This window comes from Xenopus tropicalis, chromosome 1 (assembly GCF_000004195.4).
Source record: "Xenopus tropicalis strain Nigerian chromosome 1, UCB_Xtro_10.0, whole genome shotgun sequence".
Taxonomy (NCBI): Eukaryota; Metazoa; Chordata; class Amphibia; order Anura; family Pipidae; genus Xenopus; species Xenopus tropicalis.
Window position 1 is genome coordinate 34,958,264 of NC_030677.2, and position 21,604 is coordinate 34,979,867.

Below are 21,604 nucleotides of genomic sequence, written 5' to 3' on the forward strand. Positions count from 1 at the left end.
CGTAATTTAGAGATTTCTGGATAATGTGTTTCTGGATAACAGATCCCATACCTGTACTGTAAAAAACTATTACCTATTAGACTGTCTCTCTTCCAACTTACACAAACCTTATACTTTTTTAAAGTATAGAGATCCAAAGGTGGCTTATCCAGAACCCCTGGGTCCTGAGCAATAAGGATAATAGATCCTATACCTGTAGTTGTTATGATCCAGGCCTTCAAAGTTGTCACACACATGATCAGTGGGCTTTGGGCAGCTGGTGAGAAGCTTAAGGAGTCGTAGCAAATTATCAAGTGGAAAAAGCTGCTGATGCTACAGGGCTGATTATTAATTTTTCTAATGGCACAAGTTTCAAATCTGATCTCTTGTCAGCACACTCACAGCATAGATCTTTTTAAGTCACACAATGGCCACATCCATCCACCAATCCAATATGTTACTAACATACAGCAACGGTAGGACAATATATTCTATAAAAGTCTTTATTGGAATCAAGGCACTAGCAATGTTTCAGACCAACACCAGTCTTTTTTTAAGCTTTCCAAGCAAAAGACCGGTGTTGGTCTGAAACATTACTAGTGCCCAGGTCAGAACCCGTACTGTAATAAAAGCTTTTAAAGAAGATATTGTCCTGCTGGTGCTGTCTGTTAGTAACATAGAGTTTTCAAAACTACCATGCACTAATAATCTGTATTATTTACTAATCAGCCTTATATTGTGACATGTATATTCTATATATACAGTATAGTGAGACATTTAAATTCTATATATACAGTATATTGTGAGTGGGCCCCTAAGCTCAGGTAAGTGACAGCAGCACAGAGCATGGGCAGGGAATCAGCAGAAAAGAAGATGGGGGGCTACTGGGGCATCTTTGGGGGCACATATCTTCCCTGCTAAATGGCTGTGGGTGCCTTGGGCTGGTACAGAAGCACAAAAGACAATCTACAACATTTCTAGCCTTCTTCTTTAGTTAAGTTTTGGTTCTCCTTCAACTGGTTTCTCTTCCAACTTACATGAACCTTGTACCTATTATTGGACTTTTTTGGGAAAAAAGTTTATCTAACAGCGCAAATGCAATAAAATACAATAAAAAGTGTCCTCTCTTCTTCTCTCCTCTCTGCAATTCTTGTGACAACTCAGTTCCAACCAATAATTTATATGGACATTCTATTCCCTCCTAAATATGTGAATGGATAGAATTCCTTCAACAGTCTGATTGTTCCAAAAGGAAGTCAAGTTTCATGGAAGCCAACCTGTTGTGCTCTAGTACCAGTACATTGTATTGCACAAAGCTGGGGAGGAGGGTGACATTTCTGCTTGGAACAGCTTCAAATAGATGTTTTCCATTGGAGAACTTATATACTGTATATAAATATATATTTAGTATGTCCATTTTGGGGTGGCTTAACCTCCCTTAACTACATTATCCTCGGCCTATGACACAAAGGAAGGCTGCAGACCCTCAGTGACCCAATGCAAACATTTATTTAGGGAAGGTTACAGCAGCTCACAAATAGATAGAGACTCAAGGTTTATATTTCTGTTGACATAATGTACTATAACTTTTATCCAGTCACCTGCAATAGCCTTAGTTAATATAATGATCTTAATATTTTAAAGTGAAATCTCTGTACTGTTTGGTCACATAGAGTTTTGATTTATTTATATTAAGAATTTGTTTTTATGTGCTTCTTAATCTGTGAGCATTAAATTATCTCATGCACCAGTGATTTGCTCTAATTTAGTGTTTTATTACATTGCCTACTGAGCCCATCCATCCTAATTATTGTAATAAACAATCTGTTTTTCTTGTGAAAATATTCTTTTCTTGGTACCTGCCTCAGCTGTGTGTATATACATATAATGTATAATAAACAATATAAGACAAACAGTCTGTAAAATGCATCCTTATAAGAATGCAAGTAGTATATACTTCAATTTATAAGAATAAATATGTTATTTATTATATTATTGGGGATGTTTTCCCTCCCACCCCAAGCTGCAAAACTACCTAAAATATCCAGATCCCTTAGACCCCCCCCCCCCTTCCCTCATCCCACACTACATACATCAAAGCAATATCCCTCTTTCTATGGCTTCCCATTAGGGATGAGCCAACTATTCCCCCCTGTACAGTTTTGTGTCAAAATCTGCAGTTTCACCAGCTGCAAAAATTTTCATGAATCCACTAGATTTACTTGGGACTGAATCCACTAGATTTACTTGGAAATTAAATTTCCTTCATTCCCAGGCATTTCCTGTACTTCCAGGTTTCTCTCGCTCTCTCTAGTGAGGTGTCTACATATTATTACTGTATGTACCTACAAAGATCGGCCACCCTAACATATTTACTACTGTAACAGTCTATCATGAATTCAGGAAGAACCGTACTGCTTGGAAATAAAGCTCTGGATGCACGAGAGGTAGTGATGGTGCATTTAGATTTCCTAAAGCTTTGGAGTCAAAGGGGGTCAATGGGAAAGACAAAATTACATTCTGTTTTTTCGCCCTACCTTGTTAGAGAAGCTCTATTCCACTATGCTACAAATGTCTTTCATAGAAAGAAAATGCTCCCATGCTTCCAATTTCTTCTAAACATAGTGCTCAGACAGCGCTATAGGAATCAGGGCTGGGGATGGCTCTTTTAGCTGATGTGGAAGTCAATTGGCAGATAATAATGACATCTGAGGTTTGCAGTGTGCTTTCTTAGGACCTCCAGCTATCTTCTATTCTGTAGTCTCTCAAGTAGACTGTCAGTCCCTTTAGTACATGCATATTCTAAGAAATGATAGATAGATAGATAGATAGATAGATAGATAGATAGATAGATAATAGATAGATAGATAGATAGATAGATAGATAATAGATAGATAGATAATAGATAGATAGATAAATAGATAGATAGATAGATAGATAGATAGATAGATAATATATAGATAGATAGATAATAGATAGATAGATGATAGATAGATAGATAGATAGATAGATAGATAGATAGATAGATAGCTTTTTACTTAATTTTGCAAAGGAAGATATCCTTTATACGATAGCCTTATAAAAAGCATATTGGGGAGAGGAGATTGTAATGGAATCATTATTGTGCTTAGAAATTGCAGGGATACATGCAGTTTAATGATTCCAAAGTCATTGAAAGTACCCAGATTAAAACTTTGCAGTCAACTCTCTAATCAAAACTAAGCTGCCAAAGTTTAAATCATTTGAGGCCTTTGAGGGGAATGCTGAGACCCTGTATTGGTGTGAACTAGTGATGAGCGAATTTTTTCGGCAGGCATGGATTCGCAGCGAATTTCCGCTTTTCGCCATTGGCGAATTTTTTCGTAAAACTTCAGTGAAAATTTGCCATGGAAAAATTCATTGCGCAGATTTTTTTTTTGTCTCGCATCAAATTGGGCGCAGTCGCGTCAAAAAAGGGCACGGTTGAGTCAACATTGAGCGTGGTCGCATCAAAGAAACTGCGGGCGACAAAAAAATAGATGCAGGGGACAAAAAAGACGCGCGACAAATGCGTTTCTAACTGAACTAGGACATTCTTGTAGCACCCAGAGAGGAATATTTACTATAATCTAAATCTCAAAAACTTGAATTTTCAAAATACTGTAGGTTGAATTTTGCTAAGGTACTGCCCTCTGACTTCTGCAGAAACTCACCAAACCAGGTTTCAGCAGCCAAATTTTGTAAATTGAGCTTGAAAAAATTAAATAAAAAAATAATTGTGTGTTTTTCACTGCAAAATCTTGAATTTTAATAAATCAGCCCTAAATGTTGCACTTTTTTCATTTAACGGTTTGTTTTACTCATTCGCTTTTTAACATTATTATTTTATGTATTTTCTTGTAATAAAAGAAAGATTTGAACTGAGCCTAGATTTAATTTATAAATCATGGCACCGCTCCAAGTAAATACCTAACAGTATGGCCTTGCTGTGGAATAGAAAATGAGCATGATACCCGAAGGAAGCAACCTCAGTAACAAAGAAGCGAGTTACTGCAGATCCAGTACGTCCTTGTTAGAATGTATTTTATTTTCTAACGCTGACAGCTTTATTAATAATACTCTTCTAAAGACTGTCATATTATTTTATTAGCATCTATAAATTTCACATTATTATTTATGTACGATTTATTGATATCACGTTAGGTTTTTTTAACACAGACGGTTGTGCAAATTAAGCAAAGTCTATGTGATGGGGAAAAAATACAGAAACGCTGAAATGGTTTTGTGGTTTATGGGAAAGAATAGACATAATGATCCAACACATTAATACTATTACATGAGAATCAAGGTCTCTTTCAAAACCTCTCTTTTAATTTAAGCATTTGGATGTTAAAGTACACATTCACATCACACCATTGAAAAGGTTTGTTAATGCTGCTGCAAAGTGAGGTGGTAATGACATTAAAATGATGCTGGAAGCCTGTGTTAATGACTTAACAAAATGCATGTTTTTTCTTGCCCTTTTGCTGTTTAAAAAAAAAAAAATCACACCTTTCCTTGGAAATCAATTTAGGTCCATTTATTTCAATGTCTTATAACATTCTGTGGTTTTGTTTTTTGATTTTTTTTTCCTTTCCAGTGCACTGCTGTAACCTAAACTTTATATAAAGACTATTTGTTAATACTCGGAATACCCATAATGCTCATCAAAATCTGTTATGAAACTTGGCAAACGGGGCAAAACATAGGTAACCAATGCTGAAAAAGCCACATGAGGCTCTGTTTATATAAGTCCTTTATGTTCCCCTTAACTGGCTTCCAGTTGAATAAGCGATAGCAAAAACTCCTTCAAAGGGAAAATTCAACCACTAGAACAAGGTAAAAACTAGGAAAGGTCAAAACTAAGTAAGCTTTTTCAGAAAGCACTTACAGAAACGCTGCACTGAGTCCTCTATCAAAAGAAACACAAGATTTTTTGTCTCCCTTTTTCCTGTGCCAGAGTCTGCGCATTTCTCTCCCCTCTCCTGCTCCCCCCTCCCATGAGAATGATAAGAACTCCTCCCATCCTTAGGAATAAGTGATCTTAGCAGGAAGCTTCATCATAGTCTTACAAACTGAGCATGTACACCGGCCTTGGTCTTGGTGCAGGAGCGTGGCATTATGGGAATTTTGTTTAGTTCAGCTGTTTTTTTCCCTATGAAGTTTCTGATCATCTGAACAGGAGAAATATGGGGAGAGTTAAGGGCACTATTGAGACAACTGAAGGTATGCCTGCAGCTTGAGATTAACTCTTTATTAGCCTTTCCTTCTACTTTTATAAACAGGATCCTGAGAGAAGGATTGTGCATAATGTTGATAGATAGAATTGTAACCTACCATCTATTTAACATGCTGAGACCTTAATTTCCTAGAAATATAGAATTCTTTCTGTAGCAGGAGCAGTGTTCTGTTAAACTAGTGAGTAATGTGAGACCACTATACACTTTCTAATGGAAAAAATAATAAGGATTTATGGTATCTCTCTATCTGGCTATAGGAAAACCTAGGAACTCTCTGATATCATTAACGTAATTAAAACAATGATGGCTCTTCAGGAGCCAATTCTGTTATTACTGAGGCTCATTTTCTAACAGTGGACTAATTTGCCCATGTGCGGAAACCCATGGCAACCCATCTAAATTTTTTACTGGTCTACCACCAATGGACTGTTTAAAGCTAACTCCTGACGTTACTGGATATGTTGAAATAGTCAGAAAATAAGCCCCACTCTTTTAAGTACAGAAATAAGATCCCTTATCCGGACATGCATTATCCAGACAAATCTGAATTACAGGAAGGCCACACTCATTTTTAGACTTAAACACACTTTTTAGACTTAATTCTACTAGATACCACACTCATAAAGACAATTTTAAGCAAATAATTCTAATTGGTTTTTAATAATTTTCTTTTCTATGTAATAATAAAACTGTAGCTTGTACTTGATGGTAACTTCATGAATCCATATTGGTAGCAAAACAATCCTATTGGGTTTATTTATTAGTCATTTTTTTGGCAGACTTAAGGTATGAAGATCCAAATTACAGAAAGATCCTATAATTATTCCAAATAATAGATCCTATACCTGTATACAAGCAGGAAATCCTTACCTTTAGGCCTATAAAATCACATGTAAAATAACAACAACTTAATTTCATTCCCAATACAATGGGTGGATAAAAGTATCCTTAAGCAATTAATTACCCCCCTAGTGGAGAATTTCCAGGGACATGATACCCCTGCTATTCCCAACAAGCTGTGGCCATCTCTACTGAGCTTTCTTATTGTTATTTATTAAAGGGAGGGTGCAAGGCAAGCAGCTTCCTTGGGATGGGACCTTATTTTGGTGGACCAGAAGGTTTTATTGGTTTCTTTTTGTTTTTGTTTTTGCTTTTTTACCATTAAAGCGATACTGACAACAGAAATAAAACCTTTTTTACATTTTTCATAACATTGTCTTTGCATGAGCTTTATAATTTTGCCATAAACGTATTTCCTGAGGCTTTTGCATTACCTATCTGATCCCCCCATGTTCCTCTATGAGGGGGCTGTTAGCATTAGAAGCTGTAACTGACAGGCTGAGAAGGGACAGTCAGGTTGGCAAAACAATCAGGTTTAGGAACTTCAAGTAACAATTACTCACAAAAGCAGCCCTATCAGTGTAAAATGATCAGAATGACCTATAGGTAACTTTTTTATTTTAAAAAGTAGTTTTTTTTCGTGTCAGTATCACTTTAAAATGACTTGGAACCAATAAAAAGGATGTCATGGGATGAAATTATCCCAATTTTACAATTCAACCAACAAGGAAACATTTCACAAATTCAAAAAGAAGATAACAAAGAACCCACAGACCACTTCTTCCAAACGGATAGCATTAGTTCTGTGTATACAATGCCGTCTCTGTGTGCAGGCGAAGCTTCTCAGAAGATTACTGTAAAGGTAAATGTATAAAATTGCATGCTGCACTTATTATATTACTTGTCTAAACTTACATTCCATTGGAGGAGAAATCCGACGGGTGAATAACTAGACTTATTATTTCACTTAAGTCAATCACACCGTCTGCCACGGGAGCCGTTTCATTTTCGTAATACTTCAAGAAATTGTTTTCGATAGTGCACCACCATTGCTTCATCTCTGGAACTAAGAAAAGAAATAATCACCATATTGCAATTTTGGAAATAAACTTGAATGCATAAACATTTGCAGCAACTATAGCAACTGGAATAAAAATATGTTTATCTGCCAAGGCTGCATATTTAAAGCAACATTTTTTGTGCATTCTTTTAACATAATCTTTTTAGTTCACAGCAATAGCCCCACAGTAAGGTGTATGTATATGTTTAGATTATAGCAATCAGCAGTGTAGCAAACAAGAGGAAAAAGTGCTCACATACAAAATCAGCCGCACGTGTGGCTTGCTAAAATGGATACAAAATTGTGACTAATATTCCTAAAAGTTTTTTATACCCATACACACTCTTTCACTGGCAGCCAGACCCCCAGCGCAAATGCTTTTAGGGTGAGAAGGGGTGCATTTTGTGTTCTTTTATGCTCTGGGGTTGTAATAAATTGTTGTAACACACTTATACAGGGTGTTTTTTTTATTTGAGGTAGAATAAGGGAGCAGGGTGCCATGTACCATTATGGCATGCAACAAGATGAAATAATGAATAAATTCAAAAGACATTTAATTGCTGAATTATATTCTATATTATATTATATATGTGCATAGCAGAACAGCTACATTATATTAGGGCCCAGTCACATGGAGTGGTTGCTCCACTTTTCTCCGCCTGTGGTTTTTAAGCTTTTAGCTACAGTAACACACAGGCAACAGAAGTCCATTGTGTGGCCATAGTATTTAAGATTATGTACATATATATAGTATACAGGGAGGAGCACACCCTATACAAGTCCAAATGCCCTTGGTGCAGGTCAAGAACAAAAATATAATAGAAAGAGTGCCACACACACAGGGACTTGATACAAAAGAAAAAGTGTTTTTATTGGAAAAAATTCAATTTTTTTTAATAAAAACACTTTTTCTTTTGTATCAAGTCCCTGTGTGTGCGGCACTCTTTCTATTATACATATATATATCTCTTTCTATTATATATATATATCTGGTTTGTCCCTGAGGATGAGCACCATCAGTGCTCGAAACGTTGGACCTTTTTTTCAAATAAACTTTTCATTTTTTTGCAAAGTCCTGGCGTGTGCGGCTCACTGTCTGTATACTATATATATATATATATATTCCACAGATTTAAAAGTACATGTGTTGACAAACAAAAACAACAACAATTATTTGTATAGTGTGCTTTACCTATAATATGATGATACAGTAATTGTTTTTGTACTAAAAGTTCTGTACAGGAATAGATTAAAATAATACCCCCCCCCCATATCTAATAAAAACCATAGCAACCAATACAATGTTTGCTTTTAAACAGATGACCAGTAAATACTACCTGCTGATTGGTTGCTATGGGTTACTGCTCATGGGCAAATTTACAACTGTCTTTTATTACATAACACCAAAAACAACTGCAAATAGAAACCACATGCTTAAACATACACACAATAAAAAAAATGCACAATATACATCTTGGCAAAAGGTAGATATAAAGAGTATGCAAAGGGTTAATACTCAGCAGGCAAAACCTAATTAACAGTAGTCAAATGTTTGTTAGCTAAATATCATCCCAATGGTATATCTGTATGAACTGAGAGACAGGGAAGCATAATAGAGGAGTGTCATACCTCTTATATTCAACTTCAGCTATTTACAAAAGCTTGGGAAGAAACAAGGTAATAAAGGCAGTATAATAACACTTGTAACCACCTGGCCTATAATCATAGCTGTACTCTCAAAGGCTTCTCTTCTTCTTTACAGAATGGAGGTGGCTGTATCACCGTGACAATCATTAAATCTGACACGGATTCTGAAAAAGTGTCTACTTCTTCACAGCTTTAAAGGCGACAGTCACTTAAATGTAACACTTAGAATTTTGCAGAGAGAAGTAACCTAACCTGCAACTTTAGCTAATGGTTTTTTCAATCATTTGCCATTTCTTTAATGCTTTCTTTCCTACAACCAGTAATTTGTAGATCTGTGTTGATGAACGATTCCATTAAAAATGTGTTTCCTAGTGTCCTGCCAGGCACTATGACTGAGATAGTTGATGTCTAAAACTATTAGACTAATTTGTTAAACTTTAGGCTAATGCCACACGAGGCGTAGGGCGGATATTTTCGGCAAGCGGAAAAGCGCTTGCTGAAAATTCCACCCTACGCCTCCTACATGTACCTGCACCAGAATGAATGGAATACGCTCGGGTGCAGGCACATGTAGCCGATATAGGCATGAAAACAGGACATAATGCAAAGTCTTGCGTTTTCATGCGTATATCGGCTACATGTGCCTGCACCCGAGCGTATCTTATTCATTCCAGTGCAGGCACATGTAGGAGGAGTAGGGCGGAATTTTGAGCAAGCGATTTTCCGCTTGCCGAAAATATCCGCCCTACGCCTCGTGTGGCATTAGCCTAAAGTCTGAGGAACAATACAGTAAAGCAACACTGACCCATGGATACCACTGGCTGTAACTTCTTCCATACCCTCAAATGTTGGCTGCCTGTCTTGTTGTTAGGGTGTTGTTTGGATAAAGAAGAAAGAAAGGCATTTTGGCATTTTACTGCCAATAGATTATCCACAATAGTGCAAGCTAGACCTCTTTATTTATTGTGCAGAATGCTTTACCATGCCTTAGTAAACAGCCCTAGACATTTCCTCTGTTTGTTTAAGATAGTAGCTGCCATTTAAGCTTGGACTCAGTAGCTTCCTTGCTGCAGATCTAGCTGCTGGTAGCTCAGATTACACAGAGTTGGGATTGGGAGCGAATTCTGATGGGAGAAGAAGCAGGAGAAGGGAGGAGGAGGGGAGAGAAGAGCAAACTGACTCATGCCCATGCCCAGAAGGATTTCTGATAAAGCTTACTTAGTTTTTACCTTTCCTTCTCCTTTAACAAACAAAAACAAGAAGCCCTAAGTAAGTTGTTGGGGACTTGTGAGGAACTCATTGTCAGTCTGCCTTCTACTTGTCTGATGCTGCTGACAAAGTCCATAACTTTTTTGTTTAAATGGATTCTTCTCTAGCACACAACACAATTTTGGAATGGCATTGGAGTGTTAAAAACCATCTTAATAGGTATGAGATCTGCATAAATATAAGCAGCTAAAAATAATGAATACACTTAGCTACTCACAAACTGCATGAGACATCCTCAGGAATGTTCTTCTTTACCCACTCGAAATATATTAGCTCTTCTATTCATTAATAAAAAACACAACAGCTGGAATAATAATGATGGGAACTCCAGCTAAATGCCTAATAATTATTTTGATAATCGGTACCTTATTGTACCTTCGAACATTTGCATCTTGACCAGAGCCACTACAGATGTGGGTGTTCATTAATGGCTACTACTCTATGTACCTGTGAACCTGTTCTCCCTTGTTCCTTGTTGCATCTAGCAAATGGTTCCTCCATTCTCCTTTTTGTGAAGGTACATCCATGAATGAGTTCCCCATCTCCTAAACAAGACTTCAACACATGCCCCAAATCAATGTTGCCAGGTTCCATATGAGGGATTGGGGCAGATTGTGGCCTTTGGTGCTATTTTGCATTCAGTGGACATTACTGCAGCTATCGCACCACATTTTCCATTGCTTTTGGCTGTGCCTGCAATCTTACTATTGACACGTATTGACAGTAATAATTCTAGAGCACATTGCAGGTAAACAGTTAAAAGGATGAAATTACCATCTATTCTACTGAGGAAGAGAAACTGTCACAGCTGGATTACATTGTAAAGATTTCTCTTTCTTCTCTTAACACAAAGACTATTGAAAGAAATTTATCCAATTATGCTCTTATAAAAACAAACACAAACATTTGATATGTTTAAAATAAATACTCATGGTCTTGGCAATTGATATTAGAATGGTTAATGTATTCAAGTAACAAAACAATATATTATAAAATAGACTTTTATATAGGAATGGTTTAAAGAGTATTTGAACAAGTGTCATTCAAATCAAAATTGGAAATGACTTTAGGATGGTTTCTTTCTTGCTTTCCTCTGCATGAAATGAATGGATAACTGGAACCTGATAACCACATGGCTTTCTAAGCCCCAGAAAGTATGTTACTGTAATATGAGCAAAAATCGTTGGTCCAACAAGTCAGCAAGGGATTAGGAAATGTCATAAGCGCTTGGCATGAAATCAAGTGATATATGGAACTCAATTAAATGTGTTTTTAAAAAAATAAGATATAATAACTTTATAATGAATAGTGATGAGTGAATTTTTTTTGGCCAGGCATGGATTCGCTGTGAAATTCTGCATTTGCCATTATTTTGCAAAACGGCTACAAAAATTAGGTGCTACAAAAAAATTGCAGAGAAAGAAAGAAAAGTTGCCTTCACGTCAAAAAAAAAAGTTGCGGTTGTGTTAAAAAAATTACATGTGGGAAAAAAAGTAATAAATAAATGAATATAGTCCAGGTAGGAGATACACAATAAACATAATAAAATGAAAAGTAAATACAATACCTTCTTTAGATTTTCTGTTTATTGTCATCTTAGTGCTTGGGGAAGCCTTGTATAAAAACCCACAATAAAACAAACTGGCTCCATTTGCATTTAAAGAAGGTGCTTTAAAATCTATGCACAAAAAATAAAAATGTTACATATTAAAAATCAGGCACTATTAAGTGAATACTTACTTTTTCCTATGGTCTCGGTACTTTTAGTCATATCTACCAACTTAAATGGAATTTCTATCCATCATATCGCATGGGGGGGGGTTAAAAAAAACTGGACAAATTTGCCTGTGGGCAGTAACCTATAGCAACCAATCAGTGCTAAGCCCTTTTCATCCAGCTGCAAGTAGAGCAATGAAAGCAAATATCTAAATCGGTTGGCTTGGGTTACTGCCGAGGTGGAATTTTGCCCCGTCTGTATAAACAAACCCCCTAAAAGACGCTAAACTTCAGGAGGGCAAATATTGACACTTTAATTGCTTCAGTGCATATATTTGTACAATAATTTCTTAAATAATACCATGGAGCAGTCCTTTAAAATTATATTAAACCATTACAGTTCTTCATTAATATACTATCCAGGTTACTTGGCATTTTCTTTAGAGAGTGGATTGTTGAAGAACAAACAAAAAGGAAATGTAACACCATCCGCTACCCACAGGACAGACAACGAGGGTTATTTTCAGGTGAACAGACCTTGCAGACCTAGAGGGACAGGGCTTACATTCTAATTTGCTTGGAGTGCTATATACACTGAGCATCTGCCTCACTGCTACCTTGTTTATGAGTTTAGAGAATTCATTTATTCCCAGCAACAATTTCCATTTGAAACTATGGTAAAAAAAAATTTCATTAATTAACTGCAACAACAATAAAGCTACAGTGCAACTTCCACTGAATTACTATCTTAAAAGGAGTGAAGTCGATTGTTGGTGTATTTAGGGAAAGGAGCCAACTAAAGATTAAATTCATTTTCTGGGGATTGTTCTTTTTCCATTTAGGTCAATATCAAAGGGGAACTCAACCTAAACACAACTTTGCAATATACAACAATTAAAACATATGCAGCCTTTTCATGATGTAATAATATGGTTGGAACAGTTACTTAAATCCCGCCCCCTGTTCCCCTGCTGATCTGGCAGACAGTTTGAAAGTAAAAAAAACAAAAATGTAACAGTAGTTGACTGTCCTCAGTCTGCCTTTAGCCTGCACCCCCCATATTCCACAATCCCCAGGCCTGGATTTGTGGGAAGGCCACAAAGGCCTGGGCCTAGGGCTCCTGGACCAGGTGAGAAGCTCTAGTGACTAGCAGTGGGGGAGTGGTGGGGATTAGGTGAGCTACTGTGCATGTGTGGATGGCGGGTTGGGGGTGACTTCAGGTGGCCTATTGGCGCACCAAGTATAAATTCCCTGCACATGTTTTGTCAATACGGAATTTAACATCACAGTACAAAGCATTGTAGGATATGTAGTTCCTGCATGCTGTCTGTAAGCTGTGGAGAAGTTGTAACCTCAATGTTTTAGTCCCTCCTCCCCTGCCAAGATTTCAAATGATACAGACAGATAATAACTGTTTTACAGCTGGATTTCAGCATCTAAAAATGGTATTTATTCATACTTTTTGAAGGAACAGATTACAGTGATAGGTATATTAGGGGTTTCTGTGTTTTGTGGGACTCTTTGGTTCGGAGTTTCCCTTTAAAATGAACTTCTGTCACTATGCAAGACAAAATATTTTAACAAAATACAAAAGTCACATTATAATTATGGCTATATTTCATAAATGAACCAATGAAACATAATCATGAAGTGCTTAGATACCAGAAAGCCTATTGTGATGCAAGAATTCCATCTGCAACCTTTGGCCAGACATCTTTGCTAAAAGGTATGGTGTGTTGTAGACTTTATCCCCTGTTGGGCACATGGTGTCGGCTCCACTAAAAACCAATATCATGGTTTGCAGGATCTCATCTTTAGTCACAGCATCACATAAGGCCTTAAGGAACAAAATAAAAAAAATAATAGCTCCAATGAGGCTTTTGTAACAGACTTTTTGTATAAAACATATGCAAAAGTAAGAATTAAAGAGCAGCTGCCTTATACAATCACTCAGTAACAGTTTGTTAACAAGTCTTGGCGCTGCTGTATTCACTTAAAAGCCCAAACATCTGACAACTCTACATTGTTATAGAATATATTTGCATTAAATTCCAGTCCTTGGAAACTCTTAAAGTCTGCCCAAGACCTTTGTTCTATTGATATATCTTAGCACTTGAGTCATTCAGACACCGTTTCCTTTTATAAGCTGAATAATCTTGGTGCGATTCTACATTTTCAATGAAAACACTTGATTTTTTTTTTCCAATGTGCATTTCACTTACTTGATTTAATTCCTCTTGTGTGAAACCTGGAAAGTAGATTTTTTTAAATCTCCCTTCCTTGTATTTTTGTGTAATAAATAATCTTCTCTGGCTTACATTGGAATCCATATGAAGCATGTTCTCAGGCAAAAGATTTGCTTCCCAGATGTTATTTACTTTCTCATTTCCCACGACAATGAAAAGCTATAATGCAAAACAGAAAATCAAACTAATAATCAATACAGTATCTACTGGTTTTTAGTCTGTCAGCAGCATAGAGCGATTTAATGCTGAAGGGCAGAAAACATGCTGAAGTTCATACTTAGTCTTACAAATAATTGCTTGTACTTGCACTGGCGCTAATCTCTGGCTGTGACCCTTATCGACTAAGCGCTTCTTTGATTCTGTTCCTTGTCAACAGCCACTGATCTCCATTGACAGTTTTGTCCAAGATTCCCCTTCAAGCCGCCTATTCCCTTTAATCAGTATGGAAGTGGGTGGTAGTTGAGTTGCTTGATCATGACTTTGACATCTAAGAGTTCCACAGATGATGCCCCCCTCCCTATTGTTTCTCTTCATTTCATTGCTTGATATTTAGCCCCCATTGCCATCTCCTACTATGTAGTTTTTTTAATTTTACATGTCCTTTCTTAGTTGCTCAGTCAGCTCAGAAATAATGTCCCGGTTTTTCTTTTTAAATGTGTGTCCCCTAATTTAATATATATAATATGTTAAGGGAGACTGTGAGTTTGGATTCAGCAATATGTTGTGGTCAATACATGTCTTCTAGTTCATTTTCTCTTCCCTCGTCCTCTCTTTTTCTTTTGCTACCTATTATTCCTGGGGGTTTTTTTACAGTACTTTTCGTTCCATGGGTTATGTAGTTATATCAAATGTCAACAGAGGCTGCTGATGAAGCATCTATTATTCAATGATATGTGAAGGCCTGTGTCTTTGCCTGTGTTTTGTTGAGCCTCTATTGAAATGGATTTAATACAGATAACTGTTGAAAAATTGCACCTTGTTTGGCTGTGGTTTGTACAATAGAAGGTAACAGAACATAACCCACAATTGCAACTCTGAGAGTTATAAGTGCCCATTTAAGAAACCGGCAAGTGAAGGAGCTCTAAAATGGACTTGCATCCAAACAAGCTCCTGCATTTTCACATGATTGTAATACATCTAATGAATGGTGTGCAACTGCACCCAATGATGATGGAGAACCATGGAGCAATTGTCAATCTGGACCTCATTGTAACTCCTGAGTACCTCAGTAGGTTGAATCAATATGTGAACTAGACTCGACTTGCTCCTCACTCTGAAAATATTAGACGCAATTTAGACACGATTTACGTCAAAGCACAAACATAATTACATTCATTTTGATGGCTCAGGTGCCATTTTGGTGGATATAGCTTAGAGCATGGCCACAATTACACTTGAATTGTGGTGATAAATGGCACTTTGCACACCACGTGCATTTGTAAATGAACCCTATATAGTAGCTTCAAAAAACTCTAATCACTTTTATTTTTAGGCCCATCCTGCAAATGATGCTCTTGTTGTTTCTGTTTTATTATTTAGTCCAGTGGGTACAATTATTCTGCTTCACTAACCTATAATAACTGTTCAGTAGTTGTTTAACGCTATCTACAATACTTTGCATAAAACAAAAATTTGAATTATCATACCTAGTAGGATTGATTAGCCCACGTTATCACATAACACAATGTTTTGTCAAATCAAGTAATTTTAATAATAATGAATAATAATAATAATAATAATAAATGAATCAGATAAAAGTGGTTGTACGACGGACCAGACCAGAGATGTCTCTGACAAAGTTGGTAAGTAGAATATATTGCAATTCAGGTATGGGATCCCTTATCTGAAAACCCGTTATCCAGAAAGCTCCGAATTACAGAAAGCCTGTCTCCCATAGAGTTCTTTTTAATCAAATAACTCAGAATTTTAAAAATAATTTCCTTTTTCTCTGTAATAATAAAACAGTACCTTGTAATTGATCCCAACTAAGATATAATTAATCCTTATTGGAGGAAAAATAATCCTATTGGGTTTAAATGATGTTTTATTGATTTTTTAGTAGACTTAAGGTATGGAGATCCAAATTACAGAAATACCCCTTACCCGGTATACCTTTGGTCCCGAGCATTCTGGATAATGGGTCCTATACCTGTATATAGACAAACAATCCTTGGTTTGCCTAAAGGGGGGCATTTTCTTTGGCACAGAATGTCGTAATGTCTTTTAATATATTGATATGGGTGAGAGCGGATGATATATTTTTTGTTTTGTTTTGTTTGGTTTTGTTCTGTTGATGTCACCACATCAAAATCAACTCTATTTTTCCCATTTGCTTCCACCTCCATCAGTATCTTTGCCTTTCGCATCCCTCATTCGTTTCACAACCTGCATTTTTATACTGTATGCTGATGTAAAATATAATTATTAACAATGCTCCGTTAAAACTCCACAAAAAGATGAATTCTGAACCATATGACTATGCATCTGTTGACAAGCTTTCAGTGAGTCACTATTTAAAATACTCTGTTTTTATTTTAAGAAGTGCTGTTTACTCTGGTGAAAGATTTATGTCTGACTCACTAGTAATGTATTCAAATGAAAAGACTGTAAGAAGGACTTACATGTATGTATCCATTTTATAGGGGCAAAAGGATACACATACAGGACCTTAGCAGTAAGAGAATCAAGGCAAATCATACGGATTCAGTAATTACAGTTGAGCATATATACAGACTGGGAATTCCTGACATGACTGGAAGCAGTCCTCTGGGTATTTTCTTAAAGGACCAGTAATATCAAAACACAAAAGGGGATGTATATGTATATACATTTAGGGGTATATTTATTATGCTGTGTAAAAACCAGTGTCGTTGCTCATAGCAGCCAATCAGATGCTTTGCTTTGGTTCTCTAACTGCTGAAATCTAATGGCTGATTGGTTGCCCTGGGCAACATCACCGGCAATGCTTCTCTCCACTTTTTACACAGCATGATAAATATACCCCCTTAATGTACTATTACCCTGCACTGAAACTCTAAATTCTATAGGGGTAATGTAACAAAAGACACTAAGTTTGCCCAGGATTATATTACAAATGTGGGTAGACATAATAAAAGGCACTAAGTTTGCCCAGGATTATATTACAAATGTGGGTAGATGTATTAAAAGGCACTAAGTTTGCCCAGGATTATATTACATATGGGGGTAGATGTATTAAAAGTCACTAAGTTTGCCCAGGATTATATTACATATGGGGGTAGATGTAATAAAAGGCACTAAGTTTGCCCAGGATTATATTATATATGTGGGTAGATGTAATAAAAGGCACTAAATTTGCCCAAGATTATATTACATATGGGGGTACATGTAATAAAGGGCACTAAATTTGCCCAGGATTATATTACATATGGGGGTAGATGTAATAAAGGGCACTAAGTTTGCCCAGGATTATATTACATATGGGGGTAGATGTAATAAAAGGCACTAAGTTTGCCCAGGATTATATTACATATGGGGGTAGATGTAATAAAAGGCACTAAATTTGCCCAGGATTATATTACATATGGGGGTAGATGTAATAAAGGGCACTAAGTTTGCCCAGGATTATATTACATATGGGGGTAGATGTAATAAAAGGCACTAAGTTTGCCCAGGATTATATTACATATGGGGGTAGATGTAATAAAAGGCACTAAATTTGCCCAGGATTATATTACATATGGGGGTACATGTAATAAAGGGCACTAAATTTGCCCAGGATTATATTATATATGGGGGTAGATGTAATAAAAGGCACTAAGTTTGCCCAGGATTATATTATATATGGGGGTAGATGTAATAAAAGACACTCAGTTTGCCCAGGAATATATTATATATGGGGGTAGATGTAATAAAAGGCACTAAGTTTGCCCAGGAGCAGTAATCCATACCAACCAATAAGATGCTTGCATGGCCAGTAAATGCTGCCTGCTGATTCATTGCTATAGGTTACATAGTTAAATTGGGCTGAAGTTTAGCACTCTTTGCTCTTGTATTGGTTAATCCCATTAATCTACAATCTAAAAATCTTTTAAAAACGTTATCTTTACAGTTGCATTGCAGGCCAAAGGACAATGCTATAGGTAAACCAGATTAACAATGGGCTGTATTCGGAATGTTCTGAGCACACACTGTGTAACTGAACTTGCCCAGCAGTGATGTCCTAATGGTTTTCTTCGTAATCTCAATACTTTTGCTTTGCAGCTATTTTAGTTAAGAATAAATCAGGAGACATGTAACCCTATAAGGAAGGATAAGTTTGTACCTCAACAAGTTCATTGCTCCAGATAGTAGTATCCAGGATCAAGCTGTGAACTTTTGATATGTTGCTTCCAAGTGCCCGATGTTGACCTTTCAGAGGGGAGAAAAAAAACCTCATTAATAATTGCAAATCTTAATTTGATCTATAATCATGTAGAGTAAGTACTCATCAAATCATTGTATGTTGTTTTTCATACACCATTAGATGCAGCTCTAGTTATGTGAGATCACACTTACATAGGTTCATAGCAAGTAAAAAACATTCTTAGAGTCTGAATTTAAAAGTAAGCAGTCTAGACCAACCTGAGACCTCTCTGGTAAACAACTGAACAGATCTACTCTACTATTAGGATACCAAAATGTGTGTTTAATACATAAAAACTTACCCACATTCTATTCATTCCTATGGGATTTTTTGGAGAGTATTTATCAGTGGGTGAAAGTTAGAACTCACCATTTGATAAATTCTTATAAAAAAACACTGAATAGAACATGGGTGAGTTTTTATGTATTAAGATGAATCTGCCCCATAGTATACTATACAATCTTCCTTCAGCAAGGAAAACCATTTTTCCCATTTTTTGCTTTATAATGCAAAAAATACAAATTATATCCCCACCAATGCTCAATCACAGAGGCATTTATTCATTATAACCAAGCAGTGGTACACTGCCCATCCAGTTTATAATAATTCTAAATGCTATTTGTCTTATTCATTTACTTTATACATCAGAAATGTCCCTTGTGAAGAACTAGAGCTTTCTGCATCGATGTTCCGTGTTACAGATCTCCCTGGATACATGGCAGGACACCAGTGTTACAGTTAAATATAGGAATGACACGCAATCATAATGTTAGAGTTAACATGATTGATAGGCTAAATACTGATGGAGGAACTGAAGAAGCCACTCGGATGAGTAGTAAAACTATTTCAAGAAAATTCAGAAAGCCTATTTGCTACTAGATACTGTATAACAGTTGCCTGTGTTTCTCACACCAGAACAAGAACATATATTATCTTTAGCCAGTTAACTGAGGGTGCTAAGGCAAGGGTAGTCCAGGCCATTTTCCAAAACTCGCCCACTGTCTGCCATGACAATTGCAGAGGGTCTGGACAGTACACGTGCTTGAAAGTGTTGAAAGCATCACACTCTCCATTAACGTCTAGAAATTCCCCTGATGGTTGGAGTCACAGTTGAGAAACAATTTTCTATATCTAAGTATTTGGATTAGACTTTTTCAGTTGGCTATTTGAACTTGGATATCTAACCTCTTCTAAGTGCAACCACATGGGGAGTTAGGCAGAGGGAATCAATAATGGCACCCGGTATTGACTTTTGAGAAGATATCCATTATGAATAAGCAAGTTAGACTCTGGGACATATCAAACTGTATAGCACTAAGCCTTGCTTTTTTATATTTTTCCTTGACTATGATATTTATTAGGGAAAACTGAAAACTGAGCAGAGAGCAGGATAACTCATTGTAACTGGTTGCACAGTAATGCAACTCTGATCACAGTACAAGTACAGCATTGCAAATCATTCTGACAGTGCTGACAGGGGGTCATTACCAGTTTTGTCTGTGGGTCTCTATAGCAATAAATGATGTCTATGATGTGCTCCTGTACATGCAGCCATCCTATATCCCACTTGTCATTTATTCACATGCTTTTGAATTAAAACAGATCCGTTAAAACCAACTCTGTAAAAATGTACTATGAATACAGAAACGATGGAAGCACATCTGTTAACAAACACTAAACCCTGACACCGTGGAAAAGGAGCATCCTATTAAATCCTGGCAAATTGCACATAGGAAAAGTAGATAATAAGGTATTGCGGCTTTGCTCACTGTAAAATAATTTTAGCTGTATTTAGATTTGTTTTATATATGAAACATAATCCATAACCTAAAGACCATTATACCCAGGAGCCTAACAAATCGTAACCTTTTCTATTTTCTTGAAGAGCAAAGGTTGATAATTTGCCACCTAGAGGCAACTGTATTATCTCCCAGGAACCTGACCTTTATGTTTAGTGAGGTGTTTTACATTGTGGTTTTCTAACTGTAGGAGTAATTGCGTGCCAAGAAGAGAGATATTATCTGCTGTTTGTGTTATTCATTTGACGTTATTATTATTTCTGTGTGTATTTGTGTGCTGCACTTAAACCAGACTCATTTGATCTCTTCTTTTTTTGTTTCTATTACCTGAGAGCAAAATATATTAACTCTGGCTATAATTTTTGACTTTTTAATCACAGCTAAATATAGAATTGTATAGGAATGTTTCTTCTGTATACTGCTGTCTAGTGTATATACAGTATATATATATATATATATATATATATATCAGTCCTCGGGAGGGACCGTACCCTGCTACCCATCTTTAGACAGCCCCCACGGATAGCCTATAGGAGAGGACGCAGCTTAAGAGACATCTTGGTTAAGACGGATCCAAGACACTGTTATCAGTCTTCTATCACTAACACGTGGCTGCCTTCCATGAAATTGGGGTGTTACAAATGCCCCAGTTGTACCACCTGCAACGCCTTAATTTCAGGACCCTCGTTTAACCACCCACACACAGGCCAAGGGATACAGATCCAGCATAGATTGCCATGTACCAAGTATCTAATCTATTTTATTAAATGTCCCTGCGGTCTATTTTACATCGGAAAGACTGTCACAACACTTAGAGATCGGATGGCCAATCACAGGTCTGCCATACGAGCAGCATTAACTTCCGGCAAAGCGAACACTCCGGTGGCATCACATTTCCTGAATCACAGACACTTGCTAGCCTAAGGTGTATGGCAATTGATCATATACCACCATTGGCCCGAGGTGGGGATCGTGACAAACTTTTATTGCAAAAGGAACTTAAATTGATACACCGGCTGAACACCATCAGTCCGAATGGTCTGAACGAATTGGTTTCATACTCTGCTTTCTATTTATAATAACTACTAATGTAAGAACCTATGTGAATAATTGATACGATGTTCATTGCCATTTTGAGGACAGTTTGGCCATTTACGGCATTTGAGATCTCACACCCAGTATTTTCTTCCTTTACGGACTTTTTTGGTTGGCATGCGATTGAGTCATTGTAACGTAAATGTGTCTAAGATATTTTTTCTGCCAGTCTAAATTTGGTTATATTATGGCTTTTTCATCCAACAGCATGCGGTTCTATTACATTGATACATGGATACATTGTTTGATTAGATGCTACTAATTAGCATCTAATTAGCATTAGTGATACTGTTTTTTTCAATTCGTCCTGT

The 21,604-nt window shown here is 36.7% G+C and overlaps 1 protein-coding gene across 2 annotated transcripts in view; it reads right to left on the bottom strand.

The window, feature by feature from the left end:
• Positions 1-21,604, bottom strand: part of arap2 (ArfGAP with RhoGAP domain, ankyrin repeat and PH domain 2) — a 137,842-nt gene that overhangs the window by 62,258 nt on the left and 53,980 nt on the right. For both annotated transcript variants that reach the window (XM_031895360.1, XM_031895359.1), the window contains exons 12-16: positions 18,319-18,404; positions 13,992-14,174; positions 13,432-13,606; positions 11,621-11,731; positions 6,993-7,143 (exon numbers count right to left, since the gene is read on the bottom strand). In XM_031895360.1, the coding sequence (XP_031751220.1) occupies positions 6,993-7,143; positions 11,621-11,731; positions 13,432-13,606; positions 13,992-14,174; positions 18,319-18,404 (706 nt within the window). The remainder of the gene's footprint in view (positions 1-6,992; positions 7,144-11,620; positions 11,732-13,431; positions 13,607-13,991; positions 14,175-18,318; positions 18,405-21,604) is intronic.